General features: G+C 39.5%; 1 protein-coding gene across 1 annotated transcript in view; it reads right to left on the bottom strand.

The window, feature by feature from the left end:
- MEGF10 (multiple EGF like domains 10) overlaps nucleotides 1-24,772 on the bottom strand; it is a 177,739-nt gene that overhangs the window by 126,595 nt on the left and 26,372 nt on the right. Inside the window, 3 exon segments of the mRNA XM_021084704.1 lie at nucleotides 1,125-1,225; nucleotides 2,541-2,642; nucleotides 10,045-10,177. Coding sequence (XP_020940363.1) covers nucleotides 1,125-1,225; nucleotides 2,541-2,642; nucleotides 10,045-10,177 — 336 coding nt within the window.

Below are 24,772 nucleotides of genomic sequence, written 5' to 3'. Positions count from 1 at the left end.
TTAAGAACCCGGCTAGTATCTGTAAGGATGCGGTTCAATCCCTGGCCGTGCTTAGTGGGTTAAGAATCCAGCATTGGCTCGGATCTGTGACTGTAACATTGGCCAGCAGCTGCAGCTCCAATTCGACCTCTAGCCTGAGAACTTCCATTTGCCACAGGTGCGGCCCTGAAAAAACAAGAAAAAGAATGAAATAATGTAACTTGCAGCAACATGTAGAGATTATCATACTAAGCGAAGTCAGATAAAGACAAATAACATATGCTATCACTTATATGTGGAACCTAAAATATAACATAAATGAACCTATCTATGAAAAAGAAATAGATGCACAGACATAGAGAACAGGTGTAGCTGCCAAGGGGGACAAGAGTGGGGGAGGGGTGGGGTGGGAGTTTGGGGTTGGCAGATCCACAGTATTACATACAGAACGGATAAACAACAAGGTCCTATTGCATGGCATAGGGAACTATACTCAATATCCTGTGGTAAAACATAATGGAAAAGAATATTTTTTTAAAAAAATGTACATACACACACACACACACACATATCTATATACATATCTGAATCACTTTGCTGTACAGGAGAAATTAACACAACATTGCAAATCAACTATACTTCAATTTAAAAAAAAATTTTTAAAGGGTCTACTCTGTCACCCAGACTTAGTCATTTCTCATTGTGGAAGTTCCTTCTACTTCTAATAAGTCTATCATTCTGTGTACCAAACATGCTGGCCTCTGAGAAGTTGACTTGGGACTCCGGTCAGTGGCTGCAGGAAGGTTATATCTCTGTTCTCTTCTGTGGCCTAAGTCTAATGACCAATTCCAAATAGACATTTATTAAAGGATTGTAACCAACACTGCAGCATCTGACCTTGAATCATCTTGCTATAACATCTGCTTTCTCCTCAAGTGACATTCATCGGGAGATTTTTGAAGGGACAGAGGGACAGAGTTAATGCTTCCCTCCTTACACAGGCCAAGCAAGTGGCAGTGAATGAAAGGGACTGATCCAAGCAGGATGCCCCATCTCTGCAGGCCTCCAACTGGGCTGCCATTAACAGATGCAAACTGACACTGGGAAAAATAAATGAACCTCCAAGCAATGCAATTCTTACTTACGGACACACATTTCCCTGCTCTCATAAAATCCAGGACAACACTGGGACTTGCGCCTATACATAGTTTTTTCTCCATGCCGATAGGCTGTCCGATAACTGATTCTATATGGAGGGAAAAATCACATTGTTACTTCTTTTGACCTGCAATTTGATTAGATCAAGCATTTCTATTTTAATGCAAAAAGCTAGTACACATAATAAAAGTATAAGAAGCAAAGTCTTCCAAAATAATTAAGAAGAAATACGGGATATACGTTTTGACCAATATTATGCTGACTCACCGATTTTCTAAGAATATATCAATTGCCCGTTTAAGTCAAACTACACTTTCTTTTGAGGAATCACAAGTTTTATCACTTATCTTGAGATATCTCATACGGTATTGATTAATTCCATATATGATACCTATCTAATCATCCATCATTTATTTATGTAAGTTTGAGGAGAAGAATTCAGGAAATTCTTTAAAAATATATGAGAGAGCAATCTGACTCCAGTATAAAATAGAATGCTAGTAGACCAAGTCCCTTACATTTAACTCAAGCTTCCTTCACTTACTGATTTATTTCTATTGCACTTGTTTATTGAGCACTTACTATATTCCAGACACTATTCTAGGGTCTGGGGAAAGAGCTCACAGGGATGAAAGAACATAAAGCTCTTGCCCTCAAGGAAATTTACGTTCTACTCAGGAAGACCTGCAGAATTTAAGACACACATTAGCCGATAGCAATTAAATTCTATGAAAAAAAAATAAAGCTCAAGTAAGGGAATAGATTGTGACAGGAAGGGAAAGCTGGTTTAAGACAGAGCGGTCAAGGAAAACTTGTCTGAAGAAATGACAATGAGCATGACATCATTTAGTGCAGCATTAATCAGCTGATGCCACACTCCACCTGTGACCCAGACACCTACAAGTATTTCACTAATGAATTCAAGGTACCACAGTTTCCTTCCATATTAACATTATCATTTAATATGATGTTTTTAGTTTCTGTTTTCATATTTCTAGAAAAAAAAAAAGTCACTTATTTTGCTTAAGTTGAGGGCAAATTTCAGTTAGCCTAAACCGAGTTAGGGGTTCGGGCAGAAACATATGCTAGGATGTGAGTTTCTTGATCTCTGGTGATATCCATATTTAAGAGTGTCTCCCCCAGTTATGCCCATCAGCCGGGGGAATTCTTGCTAATCAAATAATGGTAGTCAGTAGACATTTTCTGTGTAAGTTCCTGAAGGACACAGGCCTTTTTTTTTTTCTTCCGTAATCCTGGAATTTGGAACAAGTCTATGACAATAGCAAGCACTCAATATCTACTCACTAGATGAAAGGAAGCACCTTCTCAAGTGTTTAATACCTCATAGTCTCAGACTCCTTCCCAGTTAGCCAAATTCATAAATACATCTGAGGCTGCGTTACCTGTGCCGCGTGCATTTAAACCAGTTCAGAATGTCAGTGCAGCTGGTGTAGTAAATTTGATCAAAGGGATGTGGGTATGACTCTTGCACAGTCACAGAGTAGCTGAAAAGAAGAGGAGAGAGAGGAATCAGTATTTCTCTTTCTTACATTACTGATAAATCTTGTACAAAACACAATCACAGGCTATATTATCTCCCCCTTCAACTCCACACTGACTTTTAACAGAGAATCGCCATGTTTCTACAGGTTTCTCTTTGAACTAGAACCCTAAAAGATCCAATATTATAATACATTTAAAAGACAGGAGTCCTCCCTATGGCACAACTGGATTGGCAGCATCTCTTTAGCCTGGGATGCAGGTTCGATCCCTGGCCTGACATAGTGGGTTAAGGATCAGGCGTTGCCACATCTGTGGCTTAGTTTACAACAGTGGCTCCGATCTGATCCCTGGCCCAGGAACGCCATATGCCATGGGGAGGGGGTCAAAAATGAAAAAAGTAATAAAAGACAAGAGTTCATGCCATAAGTGCCCCCCAAATCTCATTTATTATTCACCAGGAACTCTGATCCTCCTAAATTTAAAAACATATCACCACATATTTTCCTGTATTTAATTCCATCCTCTCCGCTAGGGTCCAGGGATATCAAGACCTTTCACACAAAATTTTCAAGCCAGGCCTCATGCAAATAATAAGGGTTATCAGCAAAGAGACAACTTGACTATATGTTGTTACAGACTCTGGAAAATCAGAAACAGTGTATTTCTCTGGTTAGAACTTAGAATATTCTATTTTCTTTCATGTGCCCGCCCTACTTCTCAGGCAATGGAAGAATATATACAATCTCCACATAAAAGCTACAAAGAAACCTTTAAACCCAATCTAACCATATGGCTAAGACAATTAGCCTGACATAATCACACAAACAACCTGCTGCTACTTAAAACAGTCTGTTTTCCCATATATTTTCCCTAACAGCTTCTTCTTAGTGTAAAGCTCGTGATCCTATGGGCCTAAGAATGAGGATGAAAAACATCCATGAAACAGAAAGAACATTCAATGTTCAATCCCATACCTCTTCATTTCAAAGTGGTCTATTATATGCTCAAGGCCTGGATTTCTTGCCCACAGGAAAATCTGGAGACTCCTCTTTTCAAAACAACTGCTTTTATTTTCTTATACTGTCACTTAAAGATTTCCACTAAAATCTTTAGGCCACACTAACCACAAGAAAAAATGGGCCACAATCATGGACTCACTTGCTGTAGATCAACAGCCCAAGTTCATTAATAGGACTATCAGCTACAGAAGGTAGGGAAGGAATGAGGTTAAAATTGTCAGCAGAAAAGCTCAGGCAGACGCAGAGCAGAGACTTCTGATTTGAAAAGCTGAGCAGTGCTGGCTTCACAGTGGGAGTTCTTTCTCCAGGTGATCTTGCTCAGTCATCATGAGACAACCAAAAACTAATCATACTACTCATACTTCGTGTATTTGAGTCTTTGGGACACTATGACTTGATTTTTAGGTAAATTTAGGGCTCCTCTCCAAATCTTGGGCAGATGCAATAGGTCCTTGTGAACACAAAAAATGACTGGATTAGAAAAAGGGTATAACCCTGATGTGACCCTGAACAACTGATGACCCTGCTTATCCTCAGCTGATAACCTCGCTTCCCTGGGTTTTAGCACATCTTAAAACAAGGAAGTCAGAAATGTTCTTGCAGATTCCTTTCCAGTTGGCATGCTGCATTTCCTACATACATTGCAAAGATTACTTGGACTCCAACAGACAATACCTGCAAGAACAGCTTCAAACAAGCATCAGGTATGCCATTGCCTACATCTCTGATATAAGTCCTTCTGGCTGAAGCAAGAGGCCTCTGTTAAAATTTAAATGTTCTTGGAATGAAAGGTCACAGGAAGCTATTCATATTTTCTTCAGACCCAAAAAAGTGTCCTGAGGTTTAGGTTGATGCAAATTCTCGCCACTTCTTTTTCCTCCAGCAGTTCTTGTACAGAACTGACTCTCGAAGCCAGCTGCATTATTTCTCCATCCCCTTCCTAGTGGAGAGCAAAGCAAATGAACGTCCTCTGTGGGTGGAACTGCCATGTAGGCGGTCCTACATTACCCAGGAGCAAAACAGAACAACTTTCCATGTGAGCTATAGGAGTGAAAAAGAAACCACTCTAGATTAACGCCACTTGGGTGAAAAACTGTCATCTACCAGGCTCTCCAGTACCAATTTAGCGGAACTAAATTACTGTGTTGGAACTAGACCTGATGTGGCATTCCCATAAAATGTCACAGGCCATGCTGTGGTGGTAAATTCCGAATGCCCTGGAGAGCAAAGGGTTATCCACTAGGATGCTGGCCAAACACCACGCCATTGGATGTGATGCGGGAGCTGACAGCACAAGCAAGCATACAAAGGGTTTTCACTCATTTCTATTAGCCTGGAAGTTTGCTTAAATAAGAGGAGATGTCAAAGTCCATGATATCCTCTTCTGGACATGTGCTGCTCACCAATAGCATACATGTGCAGGATGCTTGTCTGCTTTCGGGATATAAAGAAGCTCTTCTCTATAAAGGATTCCAATTCAACAAATGTTTATTGAATAAATTCTATGCAATCCCTGCCTTCAAAGTGCTCTCAAGAGAGGCCAGCACATAAATGCTAAAAATAACGTGCTCTCACTTTAATGGAGAAATGTATACAGTTCACTATGGTTAAGCATTTCTCTTCAGTATTGATACTTCTCATTAGAATTATTCAGAGCCTAAAACTCAATGAAGAACAAACTGAATATAAATTACTCTTCACATGGATCAGCTCCTGAGGCTTCCACTTAAGTTTATGGAAGAAGGGTTCTAAGCCTTTTCAACCCAAATTTCTTTTTTTTTTTCTGTTTTTTTTACACATTCTTTTTACTCTCAATCTTTTTATTTTTCATTTTTAATGACATTATAATCACACTAGAAAAGGTGGAAACAAATTTTTCAGGAGAGAGAGGGAAAAGCGCATAACTCTTACCTAACCACCCACAGCATTTTGCTGCATTCTCCAGTTCCTGGAAACTCTTCATTTTTAGTTTTAGTTTCGCTTTTTTGTTTTCATATGTTTAAACTCACACTATATTCATAATTTTAAACATAATTTTTAAATTTAGGAGTATATCATAAGCATTTTTCCATGTTAGTAAATAGTCTTCAAATTATGACTGCCAAATCCTTGCTCAATACCTTCCTATTGTTAGACAATTAAGCTGTCGTCACTTCTGAAGCGGCTGCTTCCTGGAAGCTGTGTGCCTGTGCTGGTCCTGAGCATCCTTAGCGCTGCTTCTTTTGGCCAATACCTGGGCTGTTAGAACTTGATTGGCACCTTTTTAAAAGTCCTCACCTCTACGTTCATCTGCAGCTGCTCTTAAAATCACAGAACGAGAAGGAATCGTCTTGATTTTCTAGTCCATTCCCATTTTCATCACGCTCTGGATACTAGTGGTCAGTCTAAAGCCAGCGCTTACACTAAGACCCCCAGACACCATCCTGTACCTCTGTTCCTTATCAGGTGTTAAAAAAACAGTGAAAGCTTCTAAAGCAGCCAGTGAGGGGCAAACTGTGGTATTAAAGGAATCCGATCTCAATTCCACATTATTTTTAGCATCAACATGCAAAACTCTTTATCTCCTCCTTGTTTGTTTAATCTTCTCAAACACACTGAAAACATATCATCACTGTGATTTTAACCTATTAAGTATTATTTGGGGAGGAACCCCAGCAAGATTTAATTTAAGGTCAAAGAACAGGGGTGGGGTGGGATGGGGAAAGCCATCATCACTTGAACACATTCCAAAGTGGTTAATTGCATTTGATCTGCCTAAATTATCTTGCTGCTTTAATCAGATATGATAATAATGATCATTTCTCATCTCTGCTCACTTCAGGACTGCAGCTACAATGACTACCACGCCTGTGTCCCACCGCCGAGGGGTGGGGCAGAGAACGGCCTCCCTTCATTTGTGCCTTCTTTAGAAGAAACCCTGTAGATGGAAAGGCTTCAACTCACACCACAGGGGAAAAGGATGGGGAGAAGAGACAGGTGATTCACGGAGTTACTCATTTTCCGAAAGGATGCTGTGCCTAATTCCTTTAATACTAAGCATCCCCTACATATTTCAAATGATTTCATTTTCCTTAATTTCGCTTCATGCACAACTCCTAAGAATCATAACTGCAGCATTAAAATGAGGCATACTTTGATTTGAAAATAAATTACTTAGTAGGTCTGGGAGGGACCTGAGAGTCTGCATTTCCAACAAACTCCCAGCTGATATTCTGCCATTTGTAGCTCCACAGCCCACACTCTGAGAAGCAAGGCTGCAAGTGATTCCATGGCTCGGAACCACTGGTGACAGGTGGGTTTTAGAATAAGAAAAGCCTACAATGAGCACCACTCAGCCCCACTACCAGGAATTTTGTCCTTGAAGCTAATCTTCCTCTCCTTGTTTCAAGTCAAGCTCATTTCAGTTTTTGAAAATACAGGAGAACTTGTCACCTGCACCTTTATTTGATCATTTTAATTTATTCCCCTTTCTTCATTCTTGCCAAAACAATTCCACTTTAAAAAAAACGTTCTTCAAAGAATCATCATCTAGCCTTATAATAGAACATTTATCAGTAAGATGACTGTCAATTTTTCTTCTTAGCAGTTCATAGAAGAAATATAGAAAGAAAAAAAAAACTCCATCATTTTTCTATTTTTCCACACTCAATTTCCCTTCCTATTAGTGAGTATTTTAGCGGTTACTCTAATCACTTGTGCAACAGTGGAATGATATTAGGTGTAGAGGTTAAAGTGCCCCTTCTCTGTCTCTCCTCCCTCTCCACCCCCACTACTGATGGTCATGATCATCTCATTCCTATTATTATTATTTTTTTTTGTCTTTTTGCCATTTCTTGGGCTGCTCCCATGGCATATGGAGGTTCCCAGGCTAGGGGCCTAATCAGAGCTGTAGCTGCCTGCCTACGCCAGAGCCACAACAACTCAGGATCTGAGCCACATCTGCAACCTTCACCACAGCTCACGGCAACACCGGATCCTTAACCCACTGAGCAAGGCCAGGGACCGAACCCGCAACCTCATGGTTCCTAGTCGGATTCGTTAACCACTGCGCCACGATGGGAATTCCCCAGCACTGATGGTCATGGTCATCTCATTCCTATTAGAAGGTGAACATACTCATGAACAAATTATTCACTGCGCACATGACACATGCAAGGCCATGTTTTGGGCACTGGGAATTATCAATGGTCAACAAAACAATGCAATTATGCATTGGTAAGTTTGGTTACATATTAAGCAAGAAATCGGGACAAAATGTGTACATTGGAGTGGGGGCTGGATTACTTGAAGTCCTGGCTTCCGTTCTCTTTATAGCCTTTCCCTCAGAGAGCTCACCTCTTCACATCTCATCATTCTAGAAGCTCCCAAGTCTACAATCCCAAACACTTGCAGGCCCATATTTCAAGGAGATCCCATCCACACAACAGGACAAAACCACACTCTTCTCTTCCCTATCAAATCATCTGTCTTCCTCTTGTTTTTCCCTATGTCTGATGACACCTCCACTCTGGCACAAAACAGGTTCAAAATCTCAGCCTTTTTTGCCTCTTTCATATCCTATAGTTAATGGATCACCAGAATCTCTTGATTCTTATTTCACAGCATCTTTGCTAATTTGATTTTTCCTGCCAGTCCAAAGCTATCATCCTCCAAGTTCACCCACCAATGGATTCTCTCATTTCTAAATTTGACATGTATGCATTCATGTATTCGTTGATTCATTTTTATTACTTTAGTAATATGTATTACGTACTTTGCTACATGTTTTATGGGAAGTTCTGTGAAAATTACAAAGATAATTAATAGAAGTTCCCTCCCCTTAAATTCTATATAATGTTATTAGTACCACAAGTATATAGAACTTTATTGCACATACATATTTCCTCTACAGCTCAAAGTTTCATAATAATAACTAACTCTATTGAGCAATGAGGAAAACATGTGCTTGTTACCCTGACTGTGACACTGCCACTGGCGATAAGGGTGAGCCCTCACTGAAAATTAACACTGTGAGTGAGGAACCAGGGTGCCCACAGAATAACACAGCTGCAGTGCCCAAAAGCCCCTGAGCTTTGTGCATCCTGCTAATGGGTGACAATAGGAGTTAGAATGCATACCCTGTTGTGGACTCATCATGGTGTCAACAGTGATAGGAAAAAAGACCAAAAGTTTGATGTCATCATTTACAGTCACTAAAAATACATACTACTTTCCAGTACTTGATAACTTTTATGGTTTGAAAACCCTGCAACTGCAATGTTAATATTAAAGATGGAGTTCCCATCATGGCTCAGTGGTTAATGAACCCAACTAGTATCCATGAGGACGTGGGTTCAATCCCTGGCCTCACTCATTGGGTTAAAGATTCAGCGTTGCCATGAGCTGTGGTGTAGGGAGCAGATGTGCTCAGATCTTGTGTCGCTGTGGCTGTGGCGTAGGCTGGCAGCTGCAGCTCTGACTCAACTCCTAGCCTGGGAACCTCCATATGCTGTGGGCTCAGCCCTAAAAAGACAGAAAAAAAAAAAAAAGATAAAGATACAAACTTTCTTAGGAATGCAAGTAGCACTGGAGAACAGAGTAAACAGCGTCTAACTGCACTGTAATAGCACTAGCTGGTTTGGGCTGTGTTCTAAAAGGGACCTATCATTTTGTACCTCCTCTCCATTTCCTACTGCAGATCACACAGACCTGAACACTACATCCTCTGCTTTCATATCATCTATTCAGTCTTACCCTCCTCCTATATCGTACTGACTCTAGTCTTAGTGGACACAGCCCTTTGAGGTCTGCATGGCACTGGTTCCAAACCGCCTTCCATGGTAGAACCCCTCCCAATTACTGTCATCCATTGGTCTTATTCAGTCTTTAAGGACATCTCAGGGGACACTACCTCCATGCAGTCCTGTCAGTTTGTCCAGAAATCATGTCTTCCTTTCAGGCCACCTCCTGCACAACCTTTTATGGCATACATTTCAACACTCTGGGACATTATTCCACATCTGCCAATGAGAGAGTGTTCCACTGCTCTCTCATCGGTTCCCATGCATAAGTCCAGCTCCACCAAATTATTGCAAATTGATAGAGAGCAGGGAGAAGACCTTAGAGAGATCATTTTAATGGAGCTAGGAATGTTTTCCCTGGACTTACAATTGCACCTGTCTAAGACTCAGTATATCAAGTTGTTTTTTTTTTTTTTACAATACATATTCTCTAAGACCAAGGTAAATCATACTATCTCAGTATTACATATAACTAACGATTTTTACATAAAATTAATTTTACAATCTTATCATTGTAATTTTAACTTTATATATGAGACTGAGGAAAAATAGTAGATAAGGACTCTATGAGAGATTATTTCTCAGACTACTTTCAAAATTGTTACCTTTCCCAATGGCTGCACACATTAGGGTCTTCGAGGTTCAGGGACGATGCTGTCCTGATCCAGTGGCATAACAATAAACAGATAAAGCCCAGGCATGAGTTCAAAGAAATAACCATTGTTTCTGAAGAACAACCTACAAGGAAAAAAAAAAATCCAAATTAGAGATGCATTAAAATGGCCCAAACAGAATTCTTTTCAGTACAGCAATGATTCAGTACCAGTCATCACTAGGGCTGAAATGTGCATAACGAGTTGTGGATTTAAATAGATGGCTCACCAGCTTTCATGGTCCAGGAGAGAGAGATACCTCTTAGGTTGGCGGGATGGCCACCATTTTGTAAGTGACTAAAATGCCACACACCATCCTTAACTGTTATGGCACTAAAAGCTCTCCTCGTCCATGGCCAGCCAACATTAAAGGAATCTCCCTCAACAACTCAGAGCTGCACAGGCTCCCAGATTCTCTCACCAGGTATATTTCCCTTCGGAAAGAAGAGGGCCCACAGAGGAATCTGGCCTCATTTGTCTTAGAGGATAAATGATGAAACCGAAGTTCCATTGACTCAAGAGAGAGGCACCTCAGGCTTAACTGAGATTCATTCAATAATTCAGTCAATGGCCACTGAATGCCTACTCTATCCTAGGCACCATGCAGACACTGGACATGAAACACAGATCCAGTTCCTGCTCTGCCCATTAAGATCTTTATAATTTAATAAGTATGACCTACATTTCTTACATTTACTGCTCCTGTCTCATCTGCTGAACAGAAACAAAACCAGCTGTTTTCTATTGGTTTCTGTATAGATGTATAGAGAAAAGTATATAGGTGTTCAGAGGTCAGTGTTAGGAAAAAAGAACCTGGTATTCAATGAACTTGTTTTCAGAACAGATGCTGACTCACAGGCCTTGAAAACTTATGGTTTCCAAATGAGACAGGTTGGGGGGCGGGGGTTTGGACTGGAAATGCTATAAAATTGGGTTGTGAGGATCATTGTAAAACTATAAACATAATAAAATTCATTGAGTAATTAAAAAAAAAAAAGAACCTGGTATTATTGCTAGGAATAAAGACTAAAAAGAAAAACAGGGAGTTCCCTGGTGGTGCAGTGGGCTAAGGATCCAGCATTGTCACTACTGTGGCTAAGGATGCTGCCGTGGGGAGGGTTCCATCCCTGGCCCAGGAACTGCCATATGCCCCAGGCACTGCCAAGAAGTTTTTTTAAAAAAAAAAAAAGAAAAAAAAAGAAAAACAAATAGAAGCATATCTGAAAAAGAGTTAGGCCTACAAAGGAGAGAGAAGAAGAGGGAGGAGAATGTTTCAGGCTGAGGGAATGGAGGTGAGGCTCAGGCACACTTACTAAGCTCGTTCACCATGGGTTTTATAAGACAATTCAGAGTATGTGAACCTCATCAGAGGATTACAGAGAGCTAGAAAGATCAATAGCTGCAGGGGGAGACAAGTAGAGAGACGCCAGGGGAGATGTGACTCTGGGTGCAATAAGGAAGTAACACTGGGGTTTCAGGAAATTGAGTGAATCTGGGAGTTGTTCATGAGGTGAAATGGATAGGACTTGGTGACTGGATGGGGCAGTAAGAGAGAAGAGGGACTCCTGGTACAGCCCCTTGGTTGGAGGGTGACCCCTCATTGAGACAGAAGCATAGGAGCCCCCCTCCTGGGAGGCAGGGGAGGCAGATGGGGGAGGGAGGCTTTAGTTCAGTTTTAGATACATCAAACTTGAGGGTCCCGCAGAGAGGTATTCAAATGAAGTCACCTGCAGGCATTTACTGAACCAGGTCCTGGTCAGCTCAGACATGACACAGTTGTAACACATGATCCTAGAAACTATACCTGTCTCTTCACCTCTGGCAACATGGCACTTAGCAAGGAGGAAAAGCTTAATGTCATACCGTATAAAATGATTTTACACAGTAATTATAAAAATGGACATAGGATGAGAAAGAGCTGATTCATTTACTAATTAAAAGAAAATAAGCACCAGTTTGCCTGTTAGTAAACTAGTGACACTAGTAATAATTGGCCAGATTATGGGACCAAAGCAGTTATTCCCTGGGTGAGAGCTGGCATTTTGAAACATTATATTAACTTTCTTTCTTTTTCTTTTTTTTTTAGGAAAAAAGTTAATTATCTTCATTATAGAATTATCTTCTATAAATCAATAATAATAAACACTAAAAAGCAAAAATGTATAAAATATGCAACTACTTTATAAAGACATAATACAAGTAGCCAATGAACTTATTTTTTAAATGTTTAACTCTACTAATCCTTGAAGAAGTACAAACCAATGAAAAACTTTTTTTTTTTTACCCATTAAATTGGGAAAGATTTTCTTAAGCAATGATATCAATTCTCACAAAGGCATAGAAAGACAGATCCTCTGATACACTGTTGTTGGGAGGGTAAATTGATACAATGTTGTTAGAAATCAATGTAGTAATACACAGTTGCAAAATAATTCCTTTGGTAGTGTATAGTTTGAAGAATTTAAATGATAGTGGATAAAATTCATATGAAAAGTTATACTAACTTTCCACTCCAGGAGTTACCAGGTTTTAGTATCTGGGAACCAATTTTATCTAATAATAACCCTGTGGTTTTAAAAGGTAAGTTTATCGTAAAACAAATAATAAACTACAATACTGGCAAAAACCTAACCTTAGGAAATAGTTTATCCTTCAAATTCCAGAGAATAGATTAAATGAAGAACTAGTAAATTCTTTAAAATCAAGATTGTTTGTAAGGACAAGTATATTAAGTATATCATGACAAGTTATCTAACTCCACAAACACTAAAACAAAAAATGTTTGATTTGGAATAAGGAATAAATGTCATGAATTTGTAGGATAATTAAAAGATGATATAAGCCACTATGAAAGGATGTGAAATCTTTAAAAAGGAGATTTCAATCATCATGAAATAATTCCAACATATAAAGCACAAACAAGTAGCCAAAATATGGCTTATAAATTAATTCGAACTACTAATATTTCTCACAGGCTAACCATCATGAAGCTGTAAAATCTGAAGCTTAACATTATATAATCAAAGAAGCTATTTCACTTACTAGGAATAAATAAAAAGTAATGATGGAGATAATGATTAAACAATAACAGCTAACATTTTCTGAATGATTACTGTGTGCCAGGCACAGTGCCGAAACTTTTATGTGAATTATCTATTTAATCCTCACAGTAACTTTCCTAAGTAGGTGTTTTATTGTCCCCATTTCACAGCTGAAGACATGTAATATACTGTAATGTTTTCTTCATCCATCAAAAAAGGGAACCTTTCATATATCTGGTCATAACAAATAAGCATGGCAAGTATCTCTATGCCTCATTGCCTTGTCTATGTCGGGATAAGTATTTTGTTTCAACGAAGTGTGAAATATGTATATTAACATTCATTCTTTCCTCAAAGACAAAAACAAGGGCCAGTCAGCAGTAATCTGCCATCTACTCACAAACAATTACCCCAAATTGGAGAGTTTATATCCTGAGTCACCATCTCAGACTCAAACCATCTATTTCCCAATTAGAAATGTTTAGTCTGTAAAGCTGAAAACTGCTGTAAGCAGTGAGTCAAACTACCAAGAAAAAGAAGGAGGCTGTTTGTTCTCCTTTATTGTAAAAATTTTAATGCTAACTTGGTATCTCTTCTTGCTTTGCATTTGATGCGTGGCCCTGTGAAGGCTTTAACCTCTCTTACAGGGATGACAGGAAAAAAGAAAAAAGAAAAAGTAGAATTTGGTCACCTCCTCATTGATTGCTTCTGAAATTCAGCACACAGAAAACTCAAACTACACTGCAAAGTTGCCGCTGGCATTCATGGAAGGGGAAGTCTAAGTACATTTAAAATTATATATGTGTCACTTGGTCTCTTATTCCCAAAGCATTTTCCAAATTAAAATTAGAAAATTGAATTCTAGAATAATCTACATTAAAATACAAAATGTTCAAATCAAAAAGAACTGCTAGATCAAGAAGGGATTATGTAAACTCATATAAACTGATTAAAACTATTTGTGTAAATAAAAAGTTACACATGTTAGGGGAGAAGGAACCTTTCTTTCCCTATTTTATTATTCTTTTACAGGTTTTGGTGTGGAAATGTGTGTCCCTTTTTTCCTTAGAGTCTAACCCCAAAGAAAGAAAGTTCAATAAACAATTTTCTTCCTTATTTCTCTTTTAAACCCTGTCAGTTTGCCCGACACTATAATCTTCCACTTTAGAGCACAAACGCAAATAAAGTACAATTACTGAATAATAGCATTATTTCAATTTTTTATTTTTTTATTTTTATTATTATTATTATTTCTTTTGTCTTTTTGCTATTTCTTGGGCCGCTCCTGCGGCATATGGAGGTTCCCAGGCTAGGGGTCGAACTGGAGCTGTAGCCACCGGCCTACACCAGAGCCACAGCAACTCGGGATCCGAGCCGCGTCGCAACCTACACCACAGCTCAGGGCAACGCCAGATCCTTAACCCACTGAGCAAGGCCAGGGACCGAACCCGCAACCTCATGGTTCCTAGTCGGATTCGTTAACCACTGCGCCACGACGGGAACTCCTATTTCAATTTTTTAAACAAAGCAACACATGGTGATGTGCTTCCTTGAAACAGATGTTTTGAAAATATTCAAAACTCTAAACTGGATGTTAAGCTACTGAAGTCAAGCAGGGCCCTGTGGGGCTCCTGGGCACACACAACTTCTGTGTCCCCCATTTCTTGCTTTTAGGAAATGGGCCTCATTCAACCTCCATGGCCTTTTGTGGGTTCCAAAGGGCAGTTTCAGAAAGCTGCTGATCAGAGAAAGGAGGGGATGCAGACAGGAGAGGAAAAGTCAAGAAACAATAATGCAGCCTTGGGGCAAGGTTCTGGTTCCCCTTCAAGGGACATACGTAACAATGTAGGCATCTTATACACCTGAGAGAAAAGTTATATTCCTTATGCTTCTTTTAGAAATGAATTCTTTAAAACTGAACAGCTTGGAGCCTTTCCTTGTGCTTCTCCCTCGTTTGACTGCAGCCTAAACACAATCAACTGTAAGCTAAAGATTAGGCACCCTGAGCACAATTGCCTATGGGTTAAAGATTATTAGCACATAATGTTTTTCTGGAAATTTCTTAGTTCTAATCCCTGATCAATATGCCCTATTCGCAAGTAGTGTTATTCTAGGAAAAGTCAAGATGCCATTACCCAGAAGACAAGCACCAGGATCACGCTGAGATCTCCTGACATCAGCTTCGATGACTAAGATTCCCCAAAAGAAAGAGTTTGCCTTAATCCTGGTTCTGATCTGAAACCCTGTTTTTCTCTTCTTGTCTATAAAACTCTCCACAATCATTCCCCACAGGAGGGCACGACCTTTAAGGCATTAGCCTACTGTGGCCTCCTTTGCCGGGCAAAGCAATAAAAGCTATTTTTTTTTCCCCTTCACCCAAAACTCTGTCTCTGTGTTTCTATTTGGCACCAGTGAACAAAGTTTCAGCAATACTACCCCTACCTACCCAATCTCTGCCTTCAAATAATTTTCCTTGTGGTTACGCTTAACAAAATTTAAAACGTAAAAAAAATGGAGTCATTTGCATGAACCCCCTAGTGCCAAACTTGATTGCATTCCATATCATTCACTTAATTATTATGGAAAAATCAAAACAGAAAATCAGTACACCTGATTAGCATTGCTAAAGTGCTCTATTAGAAAGAATAAACACAGCAGGCTTAGTTAACTCTTACTGTCTGCTCAGAAGGCAGGCTTTGGATATTCTACCATGAAACCTCAATAAACAATCAGATTGAATAGGGGAAACTCTGGAGGGGGGGAGAAATTGGGAGGATGGGAATAACATGTACACACTACTGTAAAAAATAGGTAATTAATAAGAACCTACTATTATAACACGGGGAAATCTACTAAATAGCTTGTAATAACCTATATGGGAAAAATTATATATAGACACACATCAGTTGTATATGTATAACTGATTCACTTTGCTATACACCTGAAACTAATTCAACATTGCAAGTCAACCACATGCCAAGAAAAAATTTTTTTTAATCAAGGTGAATAAAATCCTTACAATGGATGAGTCTGTCCGAGTTGTGATGAAAGGGAGTAGTTTATCAGTGTGTTAGGGAGAAATAATAATGGAGCATTGACTGGCTAATTTATTTTTGGAACAACAGAGGGATAAATGATTCCAGACAATTCTTTTTGGCTCTATAATCTATTTCCATTCTAGAATCATTAAGGGCACATACAGAAATACCTTGGGTGCCCCTACTCAGCGTTTTTTCAAACTCATTACTCTAAAATTCTCTCGCAGTTCTTTAAGTGAAAAGTGATTTCTTGATTAAAAACTGCCACATTCTCACAATTCCTCCCGCCACCGGGTACCAAGAGCCACCCAGTCCACTTGATCACTCTATCATGTTAACGCTAAAGGATGCACTAGCTACTCAGACAGGCTGTCCAGGTAGGAAGAAGAGAGTGGTGTGCTGTGTCCTTCCTGGAGCTCTGGGCCTGTGAATAGAGTATCAGAGGTACAGCTTTAGGGTATTAAAGACGTCAAAAGAGTACCGCTTGCCAGTTGCCCCAAGAACAACCTCAAAGGAGGACTTCCGTGGAAATGCTACTTCACCGATAAAAGGAATCCTTGAGGCACTGTCCTGATTTCTATTTTCGCCATCCAAAGCTGGTTATTCTAATAGCATATTACTTTACTCAAGCATAACTACTCATTTGAAACCATACAATGCTCTCTATTTTTGTCTGGGTATCCTCATGTTGTTTTCTTAACATCAAATACTACAACCAAGCTATTCTTCTAAGTCAACCTAAATCGTGTTGTAATGGCAGCCACACAACATTCCTTGGACGCTTCTATGAATAGAAGTTAAATGAGCGTGGCTATTAATATTTAATAAAAGAAAAATATATTCTCAAATCCTATTTTTTAAACTTACCAGCGTTTTATAAACAACCACCCCCACCCCAAGCATTAGCATGAAGTGGGTGTTTAATAGCAGTCTGGCATTCACTGCACATTTTACATCAAGCAAAAACTGGGCAACCCCCTGAGGGTGCCCAGCACTGAGATACCCAGGTTGGGGGAGGTGGCGGGCTCACTCCACATGGAGAACAGCCACAGTGAGCATCTCAATGCTGCATGATGCAGCCACAATTAAGAAGAGGCTGCTGGGGGAACAGAGCAGTACAGTCTCACCTAGTAGTAAACCAGCCAACCTCACAGCTCTAACCTAGGTGGCATTAAGGGGGAATCTGGGGCACACCCTGGTCATCTACTCATCATCCGCTTTGGAAAGTACTTACTGCACAACATCCCTGTAAATTCGTCTCTCACAATGTATGGTGAAAAATCCACAAGCCATATTCCCTAAGGATGGAAGTGCAACTGTGGGGAGTAGTGTGCCTTTTAAGGTCTGGTCTCCAGCTTCACAGTTCAAAATCTACTAGGGAGGATGATTATAAATAAAATATAATTCTTTGCCAATGGATCAATGTAGAAAGAAATTGCCAGAGTTTTAAGAGGAGAGAAAAATCACTGTGAGCAGGATGACTTATGAAAAGGTCAAACTTGAAAAGAAGTTTTCAAAAGGAAAAGAACTAGAAATCTGAGTGACTACCTCATGCCTCACCCCTCACATATGTAATCTCATTGGCTGCGATTAAATGTTTTGCCTGAAATCAGACAATTAACACAGAGCGAGTTTGACCATGGCCTGCTGGTGACTATGATGTCTCAGTCTGTCCTCAGCATCACATCTGGATTAAAGGAAGTCTTTGGGTGAACGAACATCATTGGGAGGGGCCATGAGGCAGAGAGATAAGTGGGAGCCAGGCCTTGGGGGTGGAGAGCAGGAGGTCTTGTAAGGAATCCTGAGACATGGTGTTTACTAGCACCATGCTTACTAAGAAGGTAGAGCTTCTTGGTGAAGGGCCTTGAGCACGAGGCTAAGGATTCCAGATGATTTTATCCTGCCTGCAGTGGGATATGCTTAAGCCTTTGAGCAGGATGCATTATTTGATGAAGAGGTGTTTTGGAGATTAACACACAGCAGGTGTTCAAAATCCAACCAAGGAAACAGCCTCATCTCTTGGAGGCAAAGAGAGGTTAGTGCGTTCAGAGGTGGGGTGTCTCTGCCTGTCCCAGGGTGGCAGTATAAGGAATGGGAAGTAAATCAGAAACCAATGAAAGAAAGAATTGCAGGATTGGGAGAAATAATAGAAAATACAGCTGATATTAGGGAGAACTGTTTTGAGCTTAAACGATTATGAATCCCAGATACATTTTCGCGGTTCAGTCTCTTTTTATCTCCTACTGGGAAAAAACATACATCTCTTTTTTATTAGAAAAAGAAACAAACACTACTCATTCCATAATTTAGCAAATAAAATTATATTTCTTTTCCTAAACTTCTGACATCTTAATATTCCTCAGTAACATTCCTACCTATTCTTTCAAAAATGAAGTCCTAATTTTTTTGGTCTTTCCAACAACAACCAAAAAAAAAAACCCCTTTGATCCTTTTTATAAGATGTCCTCTTTCTTCCCCTTTTTCAACAACTGTGCTTTGGCAGCCCTAATTACACCCTATTGTTATAGCCAGCCTCCAGGATGACCTCCGATGAACTCTGTCTTGTATAAACCCTTCTCATAGTGAATAGACTTGTGTAACCAGTAGGATTTTGCACAAATGAGAGTAAAATTTTCAAGCCTAGGTCATCAAAGGCATTACAGTTTCTATATTACTTTTTGGATCACCATTCTGCAGGAAGCAGTTGTCATGTTATTAGGACACTGAAGCAGCCCTATGGAGAGATCAATCTAGTGAGGAACTGAAGTTTCCTTGTGATGCAGCAGGTGTTGTCACTGCAGTGGCTTGGGTCACTGCTGTGGCTTGGGTTCGATCCCTAGCCCAGGGAATTTACACAGGCATCGAGCGAGCGCAGCCAAAAAGGAACAAACAAACATAGTGAGGAACTGAGGCCTCCTGCTAACAGCCATGTGACTGGGTTCTCCCGCCTCTGTCAAACCTTCAAATGACTGTAGCCCCTGCTGCATACTGCATCATGAGACCCGAGCCAGAATCACCAACTAAGCTTCTCCCAAATTCCTGACCCACATAAACTGTGAGGTGATAAATGTTTGTTGTTTTAAGTTACTAAGTTTATTTTTTGTCTTAATAAACCCATTTTTATTTCAACCTCTCATGTTCATGATAATCAAGTTGTTACAGTCATTTGCACATCGAAAGAAACAAAATATAGGTTTAGTCCCTCTGAATTGGAAAATGTTTTCCTTTGTTTCCACTCAAATACTTAGTAGGGGGAATAAGGAAGTCTGCAGCTCAATGATTAAATACATGGAAAAACAGTAGGAATGCAACTTTTCCCCTGACCTAAGCCACTATATTTTGAGGTAATTTGTTACACAGAAATAGATACTGAATGTACTTATGTTTTATTATCCATACCAAAAACATTTGACTTCCAAAACAGCACTCAGTAACGCCCACCATTTAGCATCACCTTCAGTATCAGTTGTGCACCTGCAATGCTTCTGAAATCTTTCCTAACTCCTGGCAAGAGCCCATCATCTTCTAATTACAGTTTGACTCATTTTGTCCCTAGAGGCAAAACCTCATAATGCCTGTGTTTTAAGGTGCATCTGCTACTTTTCCCCACAAAGCACTGTCCCAGATTATCCCGTCATTTATCCTTAACTATTTAACATCTGACTATCGGAAGAATTGACCCGCCCCACAATAACCTGCAGAGTTCATCAAATGGTCCATGCAATGTCATTGATAAAAATATTAAATGGATGGACTCTAGACTCTTCCCTAAATTAATTTTTCATCTACAAATAAATGTGCCTTTAATTTTCTTGCATCTGAACTGGTTTTCTATGATTATCTTTGATTAGGTAATATACAAAATTTAATTGTTTCATTTGTTAACTTTTTATTTTGAAGTTATTTTAAATTTATTTGCAAGCTGCAAAAATAGAACAAAGAGTGCCCTTCACCCAGATTCATCAGTTGCTAACACTTTGCCACATTTACTTCATCACTCCCGACCTACATACACATATATAGGCAATTTATACATATTTTTTAGCCATTTGAGAGTAATTTGTACATATAAAATACTTGTAAATACTTCAATTTACATTTCCAAAAATAAGAATGTCCACTTATATAATCAAAGTCCAACTCTCTAAGTGAGGGAAATTTACCATTGATGCTATAGTACCATCTAATCAATACACCTAATTCAGATTTTATCGACTGTCCTAATAATGCAATTAATTTAACAATCTTTCTCAGAGACATTTTTCAAAGCCTTTGTTGAAGAGCAAACATTTGTTTGCTCAGTCAGCAAACACTGGTGAAAGCACCTCTGCCCTCAAAGAGTTTACAATCTAATGTGAGAGCTGTATCACGTGGATGTTAACAACAAGGCAATAAAAATCACAATTAGGGTCAAAAGAGGTTACAAAATGAACATGGGAGTTCAGAAAGTATTTCCAGCTGGACAGTGGGGAGAAGAAGTAGCAAAATGAAGACTGTGCTAGACAGACAAGCAGGGGAGGTTACACCCAAAGGAACCACTAGGAGCAAAAGCAAGAGGAAGCAGCTTCCCAGAGGGAAAAGCAAATGGGCAAGGCTGCCTGGAGCGCAGAGTGGAAAAATAAGTGAGTGAAGAAGAATTTTAAAGCCAGCTCAGGAATGACCTTGAATATCATGGTTTAAGATTCACTCAAGGTAAAATATCCAAATACTTCATGAGACCCCAGGCAGTTCAAGAATAAATGTGTGTAAGAAAAATGAACTCTTGAGGCACAGAGGTGAAGGATCCTGCATGGTCACTGCAGTGGTTGGGTCAGTGCTGTGGCACAGGTTTGATCCCTACCCAAGAACTTCCACATGCCTCAGGCATGGCCAAAAAAGGAAAAAGAAAAATGAACTAGAGAACAGAACTTGATCAGCCCAGGAAGAAAGGAAGACATTTTTTTTCCTTTTCAACCAAAAGTACTGATCAAAGAAGTTAAACATTTCAGGTTTAACAAATTCCCTACATAATACAAGCAGGAAAAAAATCCAAAGGCAACAGAATCAACGACAAAAGAAGGCAATTTCTTTTAGAAAAAAAAAGTCAAATTAAAATAAAGGGAAAGGAGAAAATGCAATTCTCTGAGAGACGTGCAGCAGGATACATAAGCATCATCAGAATCTTCGGTCTTGCCTTGCACATGCGGGTAGGGAGAGAGCAGGGACAATAACGGGAAACCTAAGTATTTGCAGGGTCCGTCCTTGGGAAGGTCCTTTTCGATGGCAGGGGCTGCTACAGTAGGAAGGATGACGATGTTCACTCTGCCCCCAACGCTGCCATGACAAGGGCACCCACATGGCACCTGCTCTCCTAACTGGTCATTAGGTCCTGAGACATTCACTATTAGGCACAGCTGAGCAATCCAAGTCACACCTTCCTTTCCTCCAAGATCATTTTTTAGAGAATGAAGAGGAACACATTCTGTGGACATTTCTATGGAACCAAGATTTCAGAAATTTTTCCTGTCATTTGCACATTTGCATCTACCTAGATTCTATGAAGGCAAACATACCACACACACACACACACACACACACACACACACGCCATCCCTCTATTTTATTAATTCTTCATAACAGACCATATAATTGAGGATTTTAACATTCACTTGGCTCCCCAAAATTTTCCAGAGCGCTACACATGTCCTGAGTTCCACAGACGTTTTGTGCTAAAAAACTGAACAGAAAGTTACAGTTTAAAGCCTTATCAGGTCTAAACAAAATTCTTTCACTTAATGGATGAGATCATTGAAGCCCCAAGTTTGGATGCCCTGACCGTGATCACAGAGCTATCTGTGGGTCATCTGACACTCGAACCCAGAACTTAGATTTCTTAACTCCAGTCAAACAACCTCTCCATCAGATAGAACAGTCCTGGTCTTTCTAAAATGATACTTCATCCATGTATTGGAGCCTCTTGAAATGCAAATTCTTGCAAAGTTAGATTCTCCAAGTGACTAAGCTACTTCCTAGTCAACATTGAAAATGTGAATTAAAAAGCACATGAGGTATTTCCACATTTATACTGTACAGATGTTTCAAATAATCAGTGACAGTGGAACACAAGTGCCATTCCTCCCAGAGTTACTCAGTTCTGAACCACTAAGCCAGACCGGGAAGCAGAGTGACCACAGACATCTCCAGCAGCAGGCGTTGCCACAGAAGAGTCTGGACACTTTTATCCGTATGGTTTTAAGCCCACATGGGCAAAAGCTTTGAAGATTTGAAACAAAATGTGAGGAAACTGCTGAGGAAGTGTAAGTAGGCAGAAGAATGCAATTACTCAAAGTTGCATTTGGCAGGGACATGCAGGAGAAAAAGCTTGGGCTGCCATTCCTCCCACCTCCGCTTCCTCACCAACAGCTTATATATGCAAATATAAGAAGCCACAACCCAAACCCCAACTTTATGACTCTTAAAATGGGGCTTTGTTTTAGTAGATAAAGTGCCACATGCTGAAGCAGCAACACCACTTCCTGTGGTATATAGACAGATCTTTTATTCAAGAAGTGACCCCGTCTAACCCAGAATAATAGTCCGAGAACAACCTCATGTTGACAGGAAAGTTAAGAGCCATTCTCCACACTACTTCCTTCATTCATATCATTCATAATACTCTCTTCTGATTTCCCTATGTCTCCTTGTTCCTTCTCTGCCATTTTTAAGGAAATCCAGGATCTGGGTACCATCAGGACAGGAAGGTTATAGCAACCAAGGTCCTAGTCTGGCTCAGCATCAAACTTTGATCACCGATGGGTTATTCGTTCTCTCTCTCTCTCTGCTACTTCCAGGAATGGCAAGGAAATTTATAATAAGAGTTGTACTTTCCACTTACCTTGCTTATAAACTTCCAGAATGCCTAAGATTCATTGACTTTCGTGTAAACATAGCCCTTAGCAGGAAGCTGGTCCAATACTCTAATTTCACAGATGATGAAATTAAGTGCATGCCAAGATCACAAAGCTATTGCCTAAATAGATTCTCTTTAGCCTAATAATTAAGTGCATGCCAAGATTACAAAGCTATTGCCTAAATAGATTCTCTTTACCCTAATACTGGCCCAAAACTCAATATCCTGTCAGTTCATCTTGAACAATATTATGAATTGCTACCCACAAAGATAACAAGATGGCTTTTTTTTCCCTGTGGCTGAAGCAGTCTTAATAGAATACAAATATAAATTAAAGGCTTGCAGTTCTTATAAAAGTCTAACACTAGGGAGTTTCTGTTCTAACTCAATGGTAACAAACCTGACTAGTATCCATGGGGATGCAGGTACGATCCCTGGCCTCACTCAGTGGGTCAAGGATCCAGCATCGCCGTGAGCTGTGGTGTAGGTCACAGACACAGCTTGGATCTGGCGTAGCTGTGGCTGTGGCATAGGCCAGAGGCTACAGGATTAGTTCAACACCTAGCTTGGGAACTTCCATATGCCACGGGTATGGCCCTAAAAAGACCAAAAAAAAAAAAATAGTTTAATACTAAAATATTGACAAAATGGCCAAGTTTCAATCAGGCAACTCATGAATGTTCTTTTGCATTCCAAGAAGAAGCTCACTGTGAGTTGTGTCCACTCAATCTGTGCATCAAGGAGCAGAATAGATACAGCCTCGTAAAAGTCTTGCTAATGGCTGAGGGAAAGGAGTTGATGAAAGATAAACGGATGGTCCCCCAAATCCTCATCATAATGATACCTTTTTGATTCTTCATCCTTGGTACATTGCCTCACAGAGTGGAGGGCAAATGAATGAATGAATGAAGAACCAATGAATGAATACATTTAAAGAATAGTAAAGTATATAGGAGATAAGTTTGTTGACTTGAAGAAAGAATTAAAAAAAGAAAATTGGGTTAAAGAAAAAAAAAAGTTTGGGTCTGGTGAGACTTCTCCAGCAAGATTTAGAACTGGTAACTAAACAAATAAAAATTTGTTGAAAAAATATATATGTCTGGAGTTCTTTTGTGGCACAGCAAGTTAGGGACCTGGTGTTGTCACTGTAGCAGCTCGGGTTGCTACCGTGGTGCAGGTTTGATCCCTGGCCCAGGAACTTCCACATGCCAAAGAGGCAGAAAAAAAAAAAAAAAAAAGAAAGAAATGAAAAGAAAAAGAAAAAAATAAATGTGAAATCATGGGTTTTTTAAGAACCAATCATTTTTATGTACCATGAGGCCATTGTGCTTCCCTTAAATACCTTCAAGTGCCTTTCATCTTTCAAAAATTCTGGGTCAGGACTTTGCTACTATGAAATAGGGCAAAATTTTACAACTTTTATGGGAATTTTATTTTTTTAATCTCTCATTCTTATGCTTGAAGATCGATTATGCTTGATCTTCTTTTTGGAACTGTTTCTTGTTAATTTATTTTTCATTATTTTGTAGGGCCTAAGGTAATTTTTCAATGGCAAAATCATTGCAAGAGTGGTCCTCTCTTACCTCATGTATTTATAAGCTTTGTAGTTTCTAGGATGATTTTAAAACTATTTTTAATATACCATTGGGCAATTTTATCTGCTTTCCAAAGTACTTTTAAGTTCATTTTCATCCAGGAATGACAACTGTATT

The sequence above is a fragment of the Sus scrofa genome, chromosome 2 (genome assembly GCF_000003025.6).
Source record: "Sus scrofa isolate TJ Tabasco breed Duroc chromosome 2, Sscrofa11.1, whole genome shotgun sequence".
Classification (NCBI taxonomy): domain Eukaryota; kingdom Metazoa; phylum Chordata; class Mammalia; order Artiodactyla; family Suidae; genus Sus; species Sus scrofa.
Note: the sequence above shows the minus strand (reverse complement) of the source record. Positions and strands in the feature narration are given on the sequence as shown.